Genomic DNA, 21,215 nt, shown 5'->3' on the forward strand with positions numbered 1-21,215 from the left:
TGCATCGTAACTCACCAAAGGGAGGATCAGGAGACCAGAGAGGAAGTGGCCCAAGAGGACAATTTTGAGGGAAGGAGGAAGAAGACAAAATTATAAAGCAGGGCCAGAGGCCAAGGAGGTGACAGTTGGGTCTCAGGTCAGCCTACCACAATTTAAGGACAGTAGGTGTTAAATTCCAGATGGAGGAAGTCAAAGATTATGCTCAGCTGGTTTGTAATTTTCCTTAACCAACCCTAGTATCGATATCTCGAGAAGATGGAGAGCGGCCATGAGAATCATTGAACTAGATAAAAATGGAGATTCAGGTGAATGGTTGTGTTTATAGCATTTCATCAGTGATGGCCCTTGGCCCCATTTCAGAGTTAAGATAACTAAGGGCAGAGAGATGATGCAACTCATCTGATGCCCCAGCAAAGCCACTGTTCTTTCTGCAGTCACACCTTGAAGTCTTCGATAGACCATAGGGAAGGAGAGTGAAGTGTGACAAGCATCCCTCGTTTACTTACTTTAGAATCACACAGCCTGTTCCTGCTGGTGGCGCAATCCAGAACACCTGGATCCTTGTCCGCCTCCGTGGGGTGCTTTCGGTGACCGCGACGGGGCAATTACTCATAAACTGTGTTTCTTCTTCATCTATGATCTGTGGAAAACCAGTGGAAAATAAACACATTAAAATGCAATGTCACTTCGGGAAGGCTCTTAAGTTTTGGAGTTGACACTTCCTTAATTTTATTTTTAAACCTGTCATTTTGTGTTAGCAGCTCTATATCCCCAGACACCAGAATAGTGCCTGGCATAGAGTCCCAGTCAATGCTTGTTGAATTAACATGAGGGCAGGGATTTGGCACATGTTCCCTGCTCTCTGGGACCAGGATCTTGTGTCAGCACTTTGAGAAACAGACCACTAGGTGATGATCTTGCTTAGTTCGCTAAGATAAGCTGGGTCCCACTTCAAGGAAGCAGGAGGAAGAGGGGGAGGGGGAGTGGTGGGGAGGAGGAAGAAAAGGAAGGAATAATCCAAAGCCAACACCCTCTGAATAGCTAACATTTGCAATTCAGCTACAGTTTTATAAGGTGAAATCAAAATGCTAGAAGAAAACACCCCTTTGGAAGAAGTACACCAAAGTACTTAAACTCTCTCTAAGCTTCATGGCACTATTTACTTTGCGGTCTCTACTTTCCCAGTTTGTGCATTGTATCGGTGTTCTCCCAAGTTAACCATCAAGGTTTCCTTGGACACTGCAAAAAAACCTGGTAGCCACTTCCATTCCCCAAGATTCAGCATATCTCCTGCTTGCTTCTGGGTCTGCTGCCGAGACTTGCCTATCCCTCTAGTACTGTTATAGACTGTTAGACCTGGAGGGATCTCCTGAGGGAAATCATCTAAATTCAGTTGGTCTTTCGTGCCAACTCCAATTGATTGGCAGGAGCTATGTCATGAGTAGTGCTAATAACAATAATCGATAATATTTATGGAGTGTTTAGTATGTGCTAGATACTCAGCTAAGTGCTTTATGTGAATTACTCATTTAATCTTCAAATACAATTTAATAAGATAATATCCGTATTGTACTTATTTCACTTTTAAAAATTCATATTCCTTTTAGGACACCAGGCAAAAAAAAAAAAAAAAAAATGAAGTCACTCAAGCTCCTTAGTTCATCATATATTTTTATCACTGGACAAAGCAAAGGCAATCTCCTATTTTATTCATCTTTACATTCTTTTTTTTTTTTAATTTTTTTTTAACGTTTATTTATTTTTGAGACAGAGAGAGACAGAGCATGAACGGGGGAGGGTCAGAGAGAGGGAGACACAGAATCTGAAACAGGCTCCAGCCTCTGAGCTGTCAGCACAGAGCCCGACGCGGGGCTCGAACTCACATACCGCGAGATCGTGACCTGAGCCGAAGTCGGAGGCTTAACCGACTGAGCCACCCAGGCGCCCCTCATCTTTACATTCTTTATCCTACCTCTATTTGTATATATCCGTTTGTGTGTATCTTTATAAATGTATATAAAATATATGTATAAATAAAATATACAATATATAAATATAAAAAATATATGTATTATTTGTGTTTATACATACGTGACTTACTTGAAGTTACATACAATTGTTTTGTATTTGAATGTCTCTTCCACTTAATCTTAACACTTTTAAGATACCGGTGTCCCCCACTATCTGAAAGTACAGCATACCTATGAAACCGTTTGTAAGCTGACATGGCATAAACTAAAGAAGCAGTTACCATTAATTTATGTGGATAATTTGTTGAGCGTTCCCAGACCCCAAAAATAACCTCTCTAAGGCTCTTCTGACACCTTAAGACACATCTTGCTAACAGATGCATACAACAAATCAAGAGGAAACACAGATGCTCACAGATACAGTTCAAAGCCGTGGGGCTTGATGCGGGGATGCTGAGCACCGTTCCGGGGGAAGGAGGTTGGCCACGCCACTCTCGCTGCTCAGGGGTGCACTGCCTCCGAACAGCTCACTGCCCAACAAATGCTGCATGCTATTTTCACTTCTTGCCTTTTTTCATGAAAGTGAAAACCATCTGTGGACCTCCCTCAGTTGGTGAAAACACACACTAGAGTAGGTCTTGTGTAAAAGCGGGGTGGTAGAAAGCGAACTTTCGAAAAGTGGGAATGCCCGTATGCCACTGTTACCGTATGTGAACGTAATTCGTTGCTTCTGACTGCTGCCTAGTATTCCACTGCATGCACAGACCACATTTTACTTATCCATTTTCCCAGTGAGGCGCAGTCGGTTGCCTTCCAGATCTTTACCTCCACAAACATGCTGTAATGAAGACCTTCACGCTGCTCTGCTTGGGAACCCACGTGAGAGTTTCTTAGCAATATAAACCATGGAGTGGGATTGCAAAGCTATTGGGTTATGGATATAAACGTATTAATTTCACTAAGTACTGCAAGACCGTTGTACAGAATGGCTACACCATTCATTCTATTAGCTAGTCACAAGTGTTCCCGTTTTCCCATATCCTCACCAGTACTTAGGATTATTGGGCTTTCTAATTGTTTCTCATCTGATGGATGTAAAGAGGTATCTTGTTTTCATTTAATGCTAGCAACTTTGAGCAGCTCTTCACAAATTTATCAGGTTTCTCCTTCTGTGAATTGCATCAGAATTTTTGCTGGTGGATTTTCCGGTCTTTTTCTTGCTGATTTGTAGTACTTTCTAGATATGAATCCCCAATCATTTACAAATATCTTTCTGTCACCCAGCTGTTAATCTTACTTTTGGAATTTTTCATTTAATAGACATAACTTGCATCTAGTCAAATTTACCAATTTCTCTTCTATGGCTTGCACTTTTGCGGTCTTGCCTAACTGAGACCACAGAGATATTTTCCAATATTTTTTTCCGTTGGCTTTATAACTTTACCTTCCGTGTTTTGGTTTTCAATGCATTGAGATTTTATTTTTTAATATGATGGAATAGGGCTCCAACTCCACTTTTTCCACACTATGAACTAATTTAAAAAATTAGCACATTTATTTATTTATTTATTTATTTATTTATTTATTTTAGAGAGAGTGAGAGAGCGAACAGGGAAGAGGGGCAGAGGGTAGAAAGAGAGAATCTCAAGCAGGCTCCATGCTTAGCGTAGACCCGAGGCAGGGCTCTATCCCAAGACTCTGGGATCATGACCCTAGCCAAAATTAAGAGTCAGATGCTTAACCAAGTCTCCCAGGCGTCCCTAAACTTAATTAAAAAAAAAAAATTTTTTTTTTAACATTTATTCATTTTTTGAGAGAGACAGAGCGTGAGCAGGGGAGGGGGAGGGGCAGAGAGAGAAGGAGACACAGAATCCCAAGCAGGCTTCAGGCTCTGAACCGAGAGCACAGGGCCTGATGCGGGACTCGAACTCACAAACCGTGAGATCATGACTTGAGCCGAAGTCAGACGTTTAACTGACTGAGCCAGCCAGGCACCCCTAACCTTAATTTTTGAAGAGCAGTTTTAGGTTTCCAACAAAATTGAGGAGGAAGTCCAGAGTTCCTATAGACTCCCTGTCCTCACACATGAACAACTTTCTGTATTACCAATATCTGACACCAGAGTGGTACATTTGTTATAACTGATGAACCTACACTGACACATCATCAGCACTCAAAGTCCAGAGTTTACATGAGGGGTCACTCTTGGTGCTGTATATTCTATGGGTTTTGAAAAATGTATAATGACATGTATTCACCATTGAAGTAAGTATTACAGTATTATACTGAATAGTTTCACTGCCTTAAAAATCCTCTGTATTCTGCCTATTCATGCTCCCCTCCCTCCAACCCCTGGCAACCATTAATCTTTTGTTATAATTGCTTATTAGTTCCACGAGGTTTTTGTTGATTCTTTCAGATTTTCCTACATAGACTATCAGGTCATCAGAGAAAAAAAAGAGTTTCATTTCTTCTTTCCCATTCTGTATAACTTTTTATTTCCTTTTCTTCTCTTATTGCATTATCTAGAATTTCCAGTATGATGTTGAAAAGTAGTGGTGAGGGGGACATACTTGACTTGTTGTTGATCTTACTGAGAAAGCTTCAAGTTTCTTACCAGTAAGTATGATATTAGGTATAGGTTTTGTTTGTAGATGCTTTTTATCAAGTTGAGGACATTCCTCTCTATTCCTAGTTTGCTAGGGTTTTTATTATGAGTGGGTATTGGATTTTGTCAAATGCTTTTTCTACATCTATTGAAATAATCATATGATTTTTCTTCTTCAGTCTGTTGAAAGTGACGGATTACATTAACTGATTGTCAAATGTTGAACCAGCCTTGCATTACCTGGGATAAATTCCACTTGATTATGGTATATGTAATTTTTATACATTGTGAATTTGATTTCTTAACATTTTTGTTGAGGAATTTTGCACCTACCTTCATGAAAAATATGAGTCTGCAGGGGTTTTTTTCTTTTTTTGCAAATTTTTGTCTAGTTTTGGTGTTAGGGTAACACAGGCATCATAGAATGAGTTAGAAAGTAGAATGTTGGTATAATTTCATCATTCAATGTTTGTAGAATTCACCAGTGAGCCCATCTGGGTCTGGTGCTTTCTGTTTTGGAAGGTTATTAATTAGTAATTCAGTTCTTTAATAGATACAATAGATACAGGTCTATTCAGATTGCCTATTTCTTCTTGTGTAATTTTTGACAGATTGTGTCTGTTAAGGAATTGGTCCATTTCATGTAGGTGATATATTTATGGGCATAGAGTTGTTCATAATAGCCCTTTATTATTCCTTTAGTGTCCATTGGATCTATAGTAATGTTACGTGTTTCATTTCTGATATTAGTGATTTTTGTTTTTTCTCTCTCTCTCTCTCTTCTTTTTTTTTTTTTTTTTTTATTTTGGCTAGGGTTTTTTTTTATCTTTTCAAAGAGCCAATCTTTTGATTTTGTTAGTTTTCTCTATTGATTCCTTGTTTTCAATTTCATTGATTTCTGCTCTCATTTTTATTACTTCTCTTCTGCTTACTTTGGATGCAATTTTCTTTCTTTTTCTTGTTTCCTAAGGTGGAAGCTGAGATTATTGCTTAGACCTTTTTCTTTTCTTTATTTTTTTTCATTAATTTTTTTTAACATCTATTCATTTTTGAGAGTGAGAGAGACAGAGCATGAGCAGGGAGGGGGCAAAGAGAGAGGGAGACACAGAATCCGACGCAGGCTCCAGGCTCTGAGCTGTCAGCACAGGGCCCTACGTGGGGCTCGAACTCACAGACTGTGAGATCATGACCTGAGCTGAAGTCGGAAGCTTAACCAACTGAGCCACTCAGGCAACCCTTTCTTTTCTAATATATACATTCAATGCTATAAATTTTCCTTAAGCATTGCTTTCGCTATATTCTACACATTTTGATAAATTGTATTTTCATTTTCACTTAGTTTAAATATTTTTAAAATTCTTTTGAAATTTCTTCCTTGACTCATGTGTTGGTTAGAAATGTGCTATTTATAAAATAATAAAAAAAAAGAAATGTGCTGTTTATGGGGATTTTTCAGCTATCTTTCTGTTATTGATTTCTAACTTAATTTCATTGTAGTCTGGGAGCAGACATTGTATGATTTCCTTGTATTTGTTAAGGTGTGTTTTATGGCCCAGAATGTGGTATATCTTGGTGAATATTTCATGTGGGCTTGAGAAGAATGTGTAATCTGCTATTGTTAGATGAAATAGTCTATAGATGTCAATTATATCCACTTTATTGATAGTACTGTTGAGTTTGACTATGTCAGATTTTCTGACTGGTAGATCTGTCCATTTCTAATAGAGGGGTGTTGAAGTCTCCAACTATGATAGTGGATTCATCTATTTCTCCTTGTAGCTCTACCAGTTTTCACATCACATATTTTGATGCTCTGTTGTCAGGTGCATACATATTAAGGATTATTATGTCATCTTGGAGTACTTAACCCTTTATCATTATGTAATGTTCCTCTTATTCCTGATAACATTCCTTGCTCTGAAGTCTGCTCTGTCCGATATCACTACAGCTACTCTTTCTTTCTTATGATTAGTGTTAGCACTGTGTATCTTTCTCTATCATTCTGCTTTTAATTTATATGTGTCTTTATTTTTAAAGTGAATTTCTTATAGACAACACATCAGGGTCTTGTTTTTGATTCACTCTGTCAATCTGTCTTTTAGTTGGTATATTTAGACTATTCATGTTTAAGGTGATTATTGATATAGTTGGATTAATATTTGCCACATTTATTTTCTATTGGTTGCCCTTTTTTGTTTTTATTTTTGCCTTTCACACTTCTGTCATTTTTGGCTTTGATTGAACATTTTATATGATTCTATTTTCTCTCCTTTCTTAGCAAATCAATTATACTTCCTTTTTTTTTTTTTTTTTTGGCTTTTATAGTGGTTGTCCTAGAATTCATAGTATACATTTATAACTAGTTCAAGCCTACTTTTAAATAACACTATACTGTTTTACAGATAGTGCAGTCACTTTATAATGACCAAAGATTCCCAGTTCCTTCCTCTGGTCCCTTACACTGTTGTTGTCATTCATTTCACTTATACATGGCATGTATATAGATGTAAACATACACAATTGAATGTATTATTGCTATTATTATTTTGAACAAACTGTTATCTGTTAGTTCAGTTAAGAATAACAAAAAATAAAAACTATTTTATTCCTTCACTTATTCCTTCTTTGATGCTCTTCTTTATGAAGATCCAAGCTTCTGAATTATATTATTTTTCTTCTCTATAAATAACTTCTAAAGCATTGCTTGCAAGACAGGTCTACTGACAACAAATTCCTTCAATTTTGATTTGCCTGACAGTCTTTATTTCCTCTTCACATTTGAAGAATAACTTCAGAGAGCACAGAATTCTCAGTTGGTATTTTGTTTCAACACATTAAGTATTTCACTCCACTCTCCTCATATTTGCATGGTTTCTGAGGAGAAATTGGATATAATTTTTATCTTTATTCCTATATAGGTAAGTGTTCCCCCCCACCCCCACACACGCACTCTGGTTTCTTTCAGGATTTTTTCTTTACCTTTGACTTTCTTTAGCTTACAGATGACTTTACTTGCTGTTAGAATGGAGTGGTGACTTCCAAGCTTCTTACATGTGGGATGGGACACCAGAAGTCCACACCGTGAATTACTTTCACACTACTTTATCCATCTTTCCCCCATTTTGTGGGGGATTTTAGGATGCCACCTCTGTCATCTATAGGATGACAATGTAGTTTATTGTCCAAACAAGGATGAAGAGGGTGTTACTAACCATTGTTCTGGAATAACAGGCAAAACTGAGACTTTTCCCAGGCAAATGGAGCATATATTCAACCGAATCCTATACCGTTCCCAAACATGTTTCTGGGCTTTCCATTTTGGTCTCCTGCCCACCCCCTGCCCACAGCACTATAATATATTTTAAAATCTAGAAGGGCAAGTCCCCTTTCCTGGCTCGTCTTTGTCAACAGTGTGTTATCTTTTTTGTTTTAAGTTTATTCATTTATTTTTGGAGAGACAGAGAAAGTGCAAGTGGGGAAGGGGCAGAGAGACAGAGGGACAGTCCCGAGCAGGCTCTGTGTTGTCCTGGGGGCTTGAACCCATGAAACCGTGAGATCACTACCCGAGCTGGAACCAAGAGTCAGATGCTCAACCAACGGAGCCACCCAGGCGCCCCTGTGTTATTTTCTTGTAAGTCTTTATTTTTACATATATAATATACAAACTCTAAAAACTTCCTTACCTCTCTGTCATTGTATCTTCCTGATGTGACGAAATCCTAACCTAAGATAAACTGCTCACCCTGTGATAAGACTGATTGTCTCCTATATTAATTGACTCCTAGCCTTGAGTCTGTCCTGCTATACTGCTCTGTGTATCTGATAAAACCTCAGCAGATTAGACTCTGGTAAAATACTTTCTATTTATCATTTTACTTTCCCATTCTTGACAACGATGATCTCAAATCTCCTCCACTCTCCCCAAACCTCCGATCTTTATCTCTCCTCTTTACTCCTTTTGTTTTACCTTGCTTCTTACTTTACAGGAAAAAACAGAAGTCATCAGATGTAAAGTCCTTCATTTTCTCGGCTGCATCTACCCTGTCCTCCTTCTTGCTGTTTATAATAGAGGAGTCTTACTTTGCCTACATCTCTGCTTTGCTCCCATCACTTCTACCTGACTCTAACAATTACATTTCGCCCCTCCAGATTCAACTTTTGCCCCCACGAAATCATTCCCTTTAGCCTATTAAGCACATTGGAGTCTTTCCCATTGAAAAATTAAGCAATCCTCAGTGACTCCTCCATTTCTCCCCAGTTACAGTGTTTTCTCTGTCACGAAATGCTTGAAGGCATTGGCTTGGCTTTCTGCCTTCACTTCACCTCCCACTTATTCTTCAGCCCAATCCCAGGAGTTTGGGGAACATCACGGTACCCAGACAGCTCTAGCTAAGACCATCAGTGCCTTCTGCAGTGCTTAATCCAGTAAATACTATGTAGTCTTTCTTCTTGAAGCACTCTCTCTCTGCTTGGCTTTAGTGTCATAGCTCCTTCCTGTCCTACCAACCCCTCCACTTTCCTGTCTCCTCCACTTTCTTTGGCTGCTCATCCTCCTCTACCGGTCTTTGAATCTGAAATGGCTCAAGGCTAGTCCTAAGCCCTCTCCAGTACTGACTTTATTCTGTCTCTGCAGGTGATCTCATCCAACTCATGGCTTTAATTACTACCTATGTGTGGATGAGTCACAAGTTTATCTTGCCAGCCTTGGTCATTTCTCTGGTCTCCAGACATGTATCTCTGACCTCCTATCTTCTATTTGCATTTCCTGTTGGATTAAAACCACCTCAAATCCACCTTGTCAGCAACTAACTTAACTATCCTCTGTCTAGCCTGGCCCTAATTCAGTTGTGCGAGTCAGAAACACTGGATGTCCACCTGGGTTCTTTCCTCCCTCCCCCCCTTCACATCCAGCAGCTGTCCATTTTACCTTCCAAATATCTCCTGAATTCCTACAACCATCATTACTACTACCCCAGACTAAGCTATGTCATTTTTAATCTGAACTAATATAAAGTTATTCTAAGTAGCCTTTGTACCTTGTCTCTTGCCTTTCTCCAATTTGTTCTCTATATGGCAAACCAAAGTGATCTTTCAAAAACACAAATATAATTACAATATCCCCCTCCTTAGAACAATTTCATTGCTTCTAGAATCAAGCTTTTCATTGCTTCTAGAACCAAGACGGAAATCCTTAACAAACTTGAATCTCTGCCTTCCTACCTCTCTAGCCTCATACTGTGCTATCTCCCTCCTTGTTTTCTGCACTTGGCTACACTGAACTTGTGTCTTCTCCTGCCAAAGCCCGACAAATTCGTATTTCCTTTTCCCTCCCGTCCTTTCCCTCTCTCCATCTCCCCCTCTTCTTCCTTCTTTCCCTCTCTCGTCTCTTCCTTCCCCTCCATCATTTACTTAGTCTCAGCTCACTTATTTTTTCATTGAAAAGACTTCCCTGCCTTCTTCCACATGGCAATTCCCTCCCTTATATGTTCTCACAGGACACATCTCTTTCCTTTTAGACACTTTAGTTTTTAATTTTACATGCATTTGTTTGCTTGATTAATGGCTACTTCTCTAATAACCTGTAAGCTACACGAGGGCAGGCATGATGTCTTTTGGTATTTTTTTTTCCTTGCTTTCCCACTACATAGCACAGAGCCTGATACATAACTAGGTATACCTGCCTCCTCCCTTTGGTTGTGAGATTCCCAGCTCTATGTTTGGGCTATATTATCTGCCTTAGCTCTCTTAGACAACTCCTTGGACTTCCTTCTGACTTGGGACTGTTTTCCTAGATGGTTATTAATAGCCTTAACTATAATAATAATAATAATAATAATAATAATAATAATAATAATAATAGCTACCATTTTTGAGTACTATATTGGCCAAGGCCTTTACATCTATGGTTTCCATTCCCACCCCACTCCCCCCCCCCATCAAAACTGGTATGCATTATTAAGCCTATCCTTGAAGAAACAACTGTGACGTGATGGGTTAACTAACCTGTCCAAGTCCAACAGTGGTAGAGCCAGGGTTGAGCCCTACCTGGCTCTAATGTTTATGCTGTTTCCCTGTGCCACAGTCCCTCCTAATAGTGCCATCCCCTTATCTTAGGTAAGAAGTTTCTCTCTAGTCAAGCTTAGTCCCATGGAACCACATATACTGCCTATATGGCCCATAACAACTAAATACCCCACTCCACACATAAGTACTTGGTAAATGTAAACAGTACTTTGCTTCATATTTTCTTAAAGGGTGCTTAGTTTCCCTTTTGCAGCTTTGTTGATGTGAGGGTGGATTTCTAAACAATGTGACTTTCTTGGACTTGTGCACCCGGATTCCGGTTAGAACCCCCTTTACTGGCAGTCACAGAGAACTTTCGTAACTTTTAAACATTTAAAAACTTTGGGATGATTTTAGGTGACTATATCAGAAAAGCCAAAAGTAATTAATATTTAATTAACATTTTCTATGTGCCAGATACTTAGTATGGTCACATAATTGAATCCTTGATGGGAATAATTATTTCCATTTTACGGATGAGGAAATGAAGCTCAGAATGATCCATTCTGACCTAGCGCTGTCTGAAGCCAAAGCCTGTGCTCTTTCCAGTTGCCTCTGGCAAAGATTCCAATGGGGGATAAGACTAAGACCCTTGGCCCAGTACTGAAACAAAGAATGTTTTCCAAGACATCGAAGCCACCTCAGGTAAATACGGTTGTTTATCCACAACCTCAGTTACCAGATGGTAATTAGGCATTGAACAGAAGGTTGTTTCTTCCGATTCAGAGAATGCTCCCAAAGTTGTTTGCTTTTCAGAAAATATCAGCTTCTTCCAATAAGCCTTGGGTCTATGAAAACCTGCTCTTTTTCTAGATGGTTATTAATAGCCTTAACTGTAATAATAATAATAGCTACCATTTTTGAGCACTATATTGGCCAAGGCCTTTACATATATGGTTTCCAATCCCTCCCCCCCACCCCACTAAAAATAACTGATAAGGATCATTAAGCTACCCTTGAAGAAACAACTGTGATGTAGATGGGTTAACTAATCTGTCCAAGTCCAGGTTAGTCTCCCCTTGTCTCCCAGAATCTCCACACTCCATGTGGTCTGAGTAAAGCCACCACGTTAGCCATCCTCCATATGACTAAATAAAGCCTTCACCACTCATTTCAATCTCTGATTTTTTTTCCTGACTACCTGAGACCAAAAAATTAAGACATATTACAATGGGCGGTTGTGTCTGGTAGTAGTATTATGGGTGATTTTTCTTTCCTTTCTGTGCCTTTTGTATTTCTAAATTTTCTAAAATAAGGATGTTTTATTTAAAAAAAATTAAAAAAAATATTTATTTATTTTTGAGACAGAGAGACAGAGCATGAGTGGGGGAGGGGTAGAGAGAGAGGGAGACACAGAATCCGAAGCAGGCTCCAGGCTCTGAGCTGTCAGCACAGAGCCCGATGCGGGGACGCTTAACTGACTGAGCCACCCAGGCACCCCGCTAAGTTTAAGTTTAAAGTCACTTGGGAGAGATTTGATGGTAAAGCAGGCTGCTTGGCTCCCTTCAAGAGAGAGCTTAAGAGACCTGTGACTGGTCTTCATCCAGCCAAGTGAGCCAGGTACAGCAATCCAGGTTCAAACAGGGAGACAAGGTTTAATTTCCAGAATGCTCAGCAACCTATAGTTCAGGCAACTCGTTGAGCATCTGGTCATGAGCAGACTTTTCAATACTAGCTTTCTAAGCTATGTCATCAGCATGACTGCAAAAGTTTCCAAAACTTTTCATTAATCACACTCTTAGTCCTGAATCACATGCCATACCCATTTTGAAAGGTGCCTCGTGACCTGCCTTTACCCTTAGGGTGTCTACTCTTCCCTCATCCTATTTATGACATCACTTTCTTTTCAGACTTGAATACACAATACTTCTTTTTAAAAATCTAATCTTGGGGTGCCTGGGTAGCTTGGTCGGTTGGGCGTCCGACTTCGGCTTAGGTCATGATCTTGCGGTCTGTGAGCTCAAGCCCCACATCGGGCTCTGTGCTGACAGCTCAGAGCCTGGAGCCTGTTTTGGATTCTGTGTCTCCCTCTCTCTCTGACCCTCCCCCGTTCATGCTCTGTCTCTCTCTGTCTCAAAAATAAATAAACGCTAAAAAAATTTTTTTAAATCTAATCTTGATCCCCCTCCTCAACTCCGCTCCATATTCTCTCCGGATAGGTTGTCTCACCCTTTCTGGTATGGCAGACATAAGCCTCAAGAGAATAACCTAAACAATGTCAAGATCCCAGATGGAGTCTCAAGCATTCTAACAAGTGGGTGGACCTCATGGCAGTGGGACATCTGAGAGAATACTATCCAGAAGTTCATGTAGGTGGCATCTTGGACATTTATCTTCATGAAGCTGAGTTCAGACAGAGATCAGGGCTGGTGGTCAGGGTCAGGGATCCAGTTCCTACATGAGAACCAAGGAGAAGTTGGATATTTAGAACAGGAACTTGGAATGGCATCCACAACAGGAAAGTGGTCCCATGAGCATGGTCTTGGGGCACATCTGGCAGGAGAGGGTAGGTTTAGAAACTAGGGCCTTGGTTTAAGAAGGGACTTCTGTCGGGGGGATGTGAGATGAAAGTAGGGGAACAACTTAGGAGCCCAGTAGTCAGTACAGGGCATCACAACCAAGGATGCCTCTCAGGGGTAGTAATGTGATAATCCGCAGTTGGGACAGTGGTTGCTTAAGCATTCTGTCCTCAAGTCGTTATTGATCTTGGTAGTGGGTGAGCTGAGTCTGAGGGAGAGGACAGTAGTACATCTAAATATGGATTGTTGCATCAGAAAGTGCAGGTGACACTAACACTTAGGGTCAGTTATGGTGGAGAATGAGGGAAGATAGGTCCTTTGGTATCATCCATAAATATTTATTTTTTCTCTGGACATTTGTGTGAAGTAGTGTGGTAGATGGAAAGCACGTGAATGTTTGAGTCAGATAGATCTGGATTAAATCTCGGTTCCACCACTTTCCAGTTGGATGACTTTGGCCAAGTCCACTTGGCCTTATGAGTCAGTTTTCCTCATCTGAAAAATGAGGATAATAAAACCCATCTTGCTTGGTTGACATAAAGAATAAATTCACAAAGCATTCAATACCTATAACAAGCCCTCAGTATATTGTAGCTGAAGGGATGTGTTCCCCCAAAACCTTACGCTAGCAAATTATATTAATACCAAAGGAGAAGATCCTGGTGAAGAGCAGCAGGAATAAACTTTTCATTATTATTATGCAAGAGGTACTTCTTCAATGTAGGAAAATTAGAACACATAGAGAAGAAAACATTATGAAACAGACATTACTCATAATTCTACTACCCCCAAGAGAGCATTATTAACCTTTTGATGTGTATCTTTTCAGATTGTACATATATGCACAGGAATATATGCCATTCTAGAAAATAGGGTAGCTAGTGTCTTGTGACCTTTTTTACTCAATAGCACATCATGAACTACTTTCTTTTGTACTCAGTGTATCTCTCAATAAAATTTTTCTATGATTTCATAATAGCCCATAGTATGGATAGTCCACTCTTTAACCTAACAAACTTCAGGGTGTTGAACATTCTGTTGCTTACAATTTTTAGGCTATTCTGATCATCTCTTATGGCTACATTTCACATCTTTAATTTTTCTGGGAGTGAAATTAATGTACGTTATTATTGCTTGATCTTTCCAGGAAGGGATTTTGAACCATTTAAGTAAAATCTAAGCAAGAATCCAAAGAAAATAATCCCAGTCATTAAATAACCTCTTTCTAGTTTCCCATGTGTATTTTTTTAGTGCAAGTCATGGAAAGAAAGACAGCTGCTTTGCTTTACGAAAGAGCTTTCAATACAGATTTTTAAAAATTAAAATGAGGATTTTGCCTTTATTGCTCTAAAGGATAAATTTATTTTAGAAAAGTTTACAAAGACAGAAAAGTAAAGGGGAGAAAAGTCCCTCACTATCTCAGTAATTTTGGTTTGTTTGTTTCCTTCTAGACTTTTCTCTCTTTATATTTGGAAACGTGTAGATAGCCGTGTTCATATTGCTTGTGTAATGTTGTGTCTTGTTTTTTCCATTTGTTCTGGGAGCCTCCACATGTTTACAGGTTTTTCTAACACATCAGAAACATTATTTGAATGTCTGTGTTGGCTGCATCATCCAGGATAGCTTTTGACAGTCCCTCTTCTAGTCGTGAAGATTTGGGTCCAAATCTTGCCCTCTTTCTGTACAAAGACCTTCACCTCTCAGTGCCTATCTATATCCTCTCACCAGTTGTTGGCATCCTCTCCTACACTAGCATCTCTTTCAACAGATTATTTTCATTTTATTCATTTCATTTACCCTTTCTGCTCTATCTTCCCTTTGCCAGGGGCATGCACTCTACCTCCCAGACCTGAGAAGCATGTGACAACCTGGGGGAGGAGCAGTGTAGAGGTGACCATGAGCATTGTTGGTGGCCCTTCTGTCACCTTGTTCTGGGCACGTGGCCTCTGATCCATGGAGGTTGAGTCCTGGGAGCTAATGGATTATGTTCCCTGCTGAAAAGCAGATTAATCCACTATGCTATATGGGCTGTTGCACATACTGAGAGCAAACACAACGGGCCAGACTTTGGAGCAGGGCTGGACCAGGACATGTGCGTGCCCTGTGCAAGCTGATAATCTGCCCTCCTTTCAAAATGATATTCTCTAAGTATCTGCCCAACATTCATTTGGAGGAGAGGCTGAGCACTGTGCAGGAGGAGGCCGGAAGACTGCTAGCTCAACTCTCACTCTCTCTTTATTGCCCTGAGCAGTTCAAGTCTTGGCCCTGGATGTGCACACCTCACCTAGCAACAAAGAAGCCTGGAAGGGAGCCTAGACACCATCTCTGGTCACTTAAGCACACCTAGTAGGAGGCAATGGTAAAGGGCCTGGGAGAATCCAACAGCCTATTTACTAGTGGTATGACTCTGGCCAATTCCTTAACCTTTCTGGAAGGAGTCTTCTTATCTGTAAAATAGGTGCTGATAACAGTACCAACCTCAATGGGCTGGAAGGGTTTAAATGAGTTAACGTATGTAAAATAGTTACAGAGGCTCCTGGCACAATGCTATCACTATGTGTATTACAATCATGGTGTGTTGTTTATAATAATAAATATCATTGCTGTCATGTCACGCTTGCTCTCGACAGTTCTGGTAAAGATCATTTTCTCTCATCTCGTTACATTTCCAGTGATGTTTTAGTGATTCTTACAGACTGTGATCCTGGCACCAAGCCAGCTGGCCTGAACCTAAATCCAGCTTGGCTTGGGAGCTTCAAGTACAGTGAGCAGGCTCCAGTGGAGCTGGTGTGTGTGTGTGTGTGCGTGTGTGTGTGTGTGTGTGTGTGTGTTGCCTGATCAATCTGTCCACAGTATAGCCCTTGGTTTAAAAAAAAAAACAAAAACAAAAGAACTTCACCTTCTACTTTGGAGATGCTAAGACAGACAGAGATGGACTTGGGGGGAACTGGTAATTTAGCAGGCGTAAGTAACCCTCAGTAAGAGAAGAGCCATCTCCCTTGGAAGAACCAGGAAGAGAAGGAAGACTTACTTCCCCTTCAAACCAAGTGAAACATGCCTCCTGGGGTCCTCAAAGACAGCATGGGGGTAGTAGAGAGTACGATGCGTGGGCTTTCAAACAAGGCAGACCTGGGTTGGATTTCTTAGTTACTGAATGACTTTGAAAAAAATAATTAACCTCTCTGTGCCTCAGTGTCCTTCTCTGTAAATGGCTGGGTCATGCTGATAAAGGAAGGTCTCCCAGGTGGCTAGAAGGGTTAGGTGCGCAATAACTGTGACTTCCCTTAGAGACAATCAGAGAAAGGGCCCTGATGGCATCCTTAGGGCCCAGAGCCTAGCAAGTGATTGATACATGGGAAATATAGGACATCCCAGAATGCACAGTCATGGCAATAATGTCATCATTTATTGAGTCCATGCTCTATGCTGTTGCTAACACTTCATATCCACTACTCCACATAATCATCCCAATAATCCTGTGAATTCAGAAACAGGGACTAGGAAGTGGGAGCCTGGGCTCACATCCCCCAGAACCCCAAAGCTAATGCTTAATTCCACTGGATCTAACTCGTTGTCCCCTCGTCTTCCACTTGGGGGGCTTGTGTCAGTTTTGACTCAATGCTAGAAAATCACTCTGATAAATAGGCTTAAACAAATAGAACCATCTAATTGGGGAACATTATACTATGTAGTCTAGTGCCCAGGAAATAAATCAGCCTTTTAAGTTTTATATTGCAATACAGTGGAAATGTTTAATAATTATTGCCAGAGAATGGTATAATGCAGTACTAAAAATGAGTAATTGAAAAGCCCATCAAGGCAGATGAGGCATCTTCTCACTGAATTGATCTTGAATACTTTACATAATTATTTCATTCAGATTTATGATCAGCTCAGCAAAGTGTACATCTCTCCTGCTCTGCCTGTAGCTGTTCAGGAAGCCTTTTCATATTGCGCTGACACCTTCTGGCATGGACAAATGAATGTCTCTTGAATGCGAAGAGGACTTTCAGTGGTTTGACTTCATTTGGCAAAGGACAAAGTTAGGAGTGAAAACTCAAGTTTGCTGAGGACCTTCTGTGTCCCAGTCACCATGCTGGAGTTTATACGCATTCGCCATGTTGGTTCATTTAAAGTCCACAACAGCCCTGAGAGGGGAATATATATTCCATCTCACAGAAGAAACTGAGGCTCAGAAAAATGGTGTCACTTACTCAGATTCACCAGGCTGATAGCGAACTCACATCAGGTTAGTCTGGTTCTAAACCAGTGGCCTTTCCACTACATCACCAGCCTCCAGAAAGACCCTGTGTGCCCAGAGAAGGCTTGGAGTTTTGGAGAGAGGATTCTGGTAAGGTCAGATGCTGGGATTGGGGGGGGGGGGGGAGTGGGGGGAGGGGAGGGGAGGATCCCATAATTTTATTTGCAGTTCTGGCTCTTTAAACATCGGAGTTGACCCCTCCCCCCTTCCTCATTCTGTCATTCTTACAGTGTCAGCACATCTAGGCAGAGAGGGACCCAGCCCTGTCTCCATGAGGATTACAGTTCCCCATGTATTCAGCTTCACCACCCTGCCCAGATCACCAGCAGCTGTGGACTTTATTGGAGGCAAAAGCTTATCAGCCTGCCTCTCCCAAGAGCGTGTGGCGTGGGAGTTCTTGGCAAATTTAGTTCACTGGCAAGTGTGGACAGATGGTTGTTAGGATGAGCCAGAAACCTTTGTTTCTGGTCTCACCCATATGTCAACATGACCAAAATGAGGAAAAGTGGGGAGGGGGTAGGAGGAAAAGGATGGGCTAGCTTACAGGCAGGAAAAATAACACGATTTTTACATTGCATTTAGAAGATTATAAACAGAAATGTAAGACTCTGTGACTCTCCCCTACCCTAGCATAAGACAATGACATTTCCAGCAGAAGACTGATTTTTCTCCCCAACACCCCAGTCTTCTCCTTATCTATGGTGCTTGGGTTGTACTCTGCTTTAGTCAGCAGACATCAGCACAGGGCAAAATTGTGCTCCCTCCTCCCCTATCCCCTCACCATGAGGATGGGTTAAGGTACTGCTGAAGGTTATTTCACAAGAGGCTTAAATGGGTCATCGAATGCCTTCATTCTCCAGGATACAAAAGCAGGTCAGTGTCCCCTCTCGTGTTTTGGTTTTGTTTTGTTTTAGTGTGAAAACAGCAGACATCGTGCATGGACTTATTATATCTTACAGAATATGGTACACGTCTGTGAACTTCTCCACGCCTTGGGGAAATGCCAAGCTTTGATCTAGCTAGATTTTAACACTAAGGATCTTTCTTAAGGAAGTGGATTTGTGGTAACTCATAGTGGCTATTTGTCAAACACATGCAATGCGGTTACTACTGACCAGTGGGTACCAAGCACTTGCAAAACAAATCAAATATCTGAGGAGAATGCATTTTGTCTGCCTAAAGGTAGAGGGTTGGGCTGAGCAAACTGATAAGATAATGCAGAAAAGGGTGTGAGGCATCCCTTCTGCTCTAGTGAGGCACCTGAGTTGGGGGCAGTAGGGAGGGAGCCAAGATGTGAGTTCCCTGGCTCAGGCTCACTGATGATAGGAAGAAGCTCTCCCAAATAATTCTTAGAAGCCAGAAAATCAGCTGTTGTCTTGTCAACACAGTATTGTAGGAGAAAGAACATGAATTGGAAGGGCATGGGGCTGGGAAGAACAAAGGGAGAGAGAGGAACAGAAAAGCAGCAATAGATTGAGTGTTCTTCGTTGGCCATGGACTGTGTTAAGAGTGTCCATTTGTGACCCAACTCTCACGGCGATTCCCTCTCAGATGCTGTTTCTCCTTCTTGGCTGCTAGACCGGCTTCTGCTCGTGGTCTCACTTTACGTGCCACTTCCTCTGGGAAGGCTTCCAGCCCCTGAGCCAGGTGTGCTAAACTCTGTACCTGCTCCCACCCCAGACCAGCTGAACCAGAAGCTCTGGAAATGGGGCCAGGGTAGCAAAGTCTTTGGCTGATTTTGATGGAGACTTAGGATGAAAACCATCTTGAGTCTAGTCCCTCATATGCAAATGAAGGAACGGGGTCTACCTTGCTTACCTTTGTGCCCCTAGCACCTAGCACGGTGCTGGACACAGCACATACACTTAATTAATCTTTGCAGAATGAATAGATGAATTAATTAAAATTAGAGAAGTATTACTACTCCTTTTTCAGAGAAGAGGAAACTGAATCACGGAGGCAGAAATCACTGGCCTCAATGGCAGAGCTGCTGTAAAAGGAGAGACTAGGGGTAAGCTCCACGGGGTCAGGGACCTTGTCTGTTTCATTGCACCGTTTCCAGCGCCTAGAGCTGGTCTCAGATAGAACAGGAGCTCAGTACATGTTTACTGAATAAATGATGCCCCTGGTCTCTCTTAATTTACAAATCAGTCTCTTTCCACTACGTCTTGCAATCAGCCCTGTATCTGCCATTATCCATGTGGCTTTGCACAAGTCACTTCTCTCTGGATCTCAGTTTCCTCAAATGAGGACACTGGGTGAGATGGCTTCCAGGGTTCTTCCTAGTTCGAATCACAGCCGACTGCCCTGTCATCCTATATTGTCACTTTGAAGGATGCAAATCTGGCTATGATGCCAGCACTTTCCACACGCAGCATCTTCCTATTTGCTAAGAGGCCCCTGGATCACTCCTTCCAAGCTTTTTTCTGTACTTCTCTTCCTTCTTTCCCTGCTTCCTGCCTCTCTTTACTTTCTCCCTCCCTTGGCAAGTTTTCCCAATAGGCATGCTGTGGTCAGCAAGAGCTCGCCTTAATCTCCTGGTCAGCCCTTGCTCCAAAGAGCAAATCCACAGCTCAGAAAATGTAGCTATTAATGTATCATCCCCCAAAATCCAATTGAATTGAAAAGCATCATTTTGTTGATATAGTTGTAGCACCCAGGAAGAAGGGAACTCACATTTGTTAAATGTGTACTACACGCATGGAACTTCACTATGTTATCTTATTTAAGCTTCCCCTTGACTGCCTGCCAGGTATGCCTCCACAGTATCTCTCTCCAGCACCCCAGAGCACCCACACTCCACAAACCACAGCGGCAACCTCCTAATTTCTCTCTCTGCTTCCACACTTAACCCCTGCAATCCCATCTTCCTGCTGAAGCCAGGGTGCACATTTAAAATTACAAGTCAAAGTCCTGTCACTTCCCTGTTTAAAGACTTCCAATGGCTTCCCACTGCATTTAAAATCCAAACTGGGGGCGCCTGGGTGGCGCAGTCGGTTAAGCGTCTGACTTCAGCCAGGTCACGATCTCGCGGTCCGTGGGTTCTAGCCCCGCGTCAGGCTCTGGGCTGATGGCTCGGAGCCTGGAGCCTGTTTCCGATTCTGTGTCTCCCTCTCTCTGCCCCTCCCCCGTTCATGCTCTGTCTCTCTCTGTCCCAAAAATAAATAAACGTTGAAAAAAAAAAATTTAAAATCCAAACTGGAGGCGGAGAAGGGGGGTTGTGTGGCACCTGGGTGGCTCAGTTGGTTAAGTGTCTGACTTAGGCTCGGGTCATGATCTCACGGTTTGTGAGTTCGAGCCCCGCGTCGGGCTCTGTGCTGACAGCTCAGAGCCTGCTTTGGATTCTGTACCTCCCTCTCCCTCTGCTCCTCCCTGACTCATGCTCACGCTCTCTCTCTCTCTGTCTCAAAAATCAGTAAACATTAAAGAAATTTTTTTTAAATCCAAACTCAGGGATGCCAGCCTGCAATTCCCCACTTCACCTGTCCCCTGCCAACTTCCTGGACATGATCTCCTGCCACTCTTGGGTCTGACCACCATGCTTGCCTCTTAAACATGCTCCTCTCCAGAGCCTTTGGTGGCTCCCTGGGGCCCGCATCCTACATGATCCTACCCAGAGATCTTAAAGAGTTAGGAAGGAAAAGAGTGACCAACAGGCTGAGATAAACTTAGGACTTCCGTGGCCACTGGTTTTCCATGTGAACCAACATGAACTTGCTTTTAATTTTGCTCCTCACCTTCACTTCTCTGTACTCTGCCACAGGAAGGGAGATGATTCTATGGATAAAGTTCAG

At 41.6% G+C, this 21,215-nt stretch overlaps 1 protein-coding gene across 4 annotated transcripts in view; it reads right to left on the minus strand.

The window, feature by feature from the left end:
• The window catches only part of SPON1 (spondin 1), a 261,347-nt gene that overhangs the window by 187,388 nt on the left and 52,744 nt on the right, over window positions 1-21,215 (minus strand). For all 4 annotated transcript variants that reach the window (XR_015240990.1, XR_015240989.1, XM_086677913.1 and 1 more), the window contains exon 3: window positions 507-640. Coding sequence is in view for 2 of the 4 variants with exons in the window: in XM_086677913.1 (XP_086534039.1) it covers window positions 507-640 (134 nt within the window). In the remaining 2 variants the exon portion in view is untranslated. The remainder of the gene's footprint in view (window positions 1-506; window positions 641-21,215) is intronic.

This window comes from Puma concolor, chromosome D1, assembly GCF_028749965.1.
Source record: "Puma concolor isolate L17-30 chromosome D1, mPumCon1.1.hap2, whole genome shotgun sequence".
NCBI lineage: Eukaryota > Metazoa > Chordata > Mammalia > Carnivora > Felidae > Puma > Puma concolor.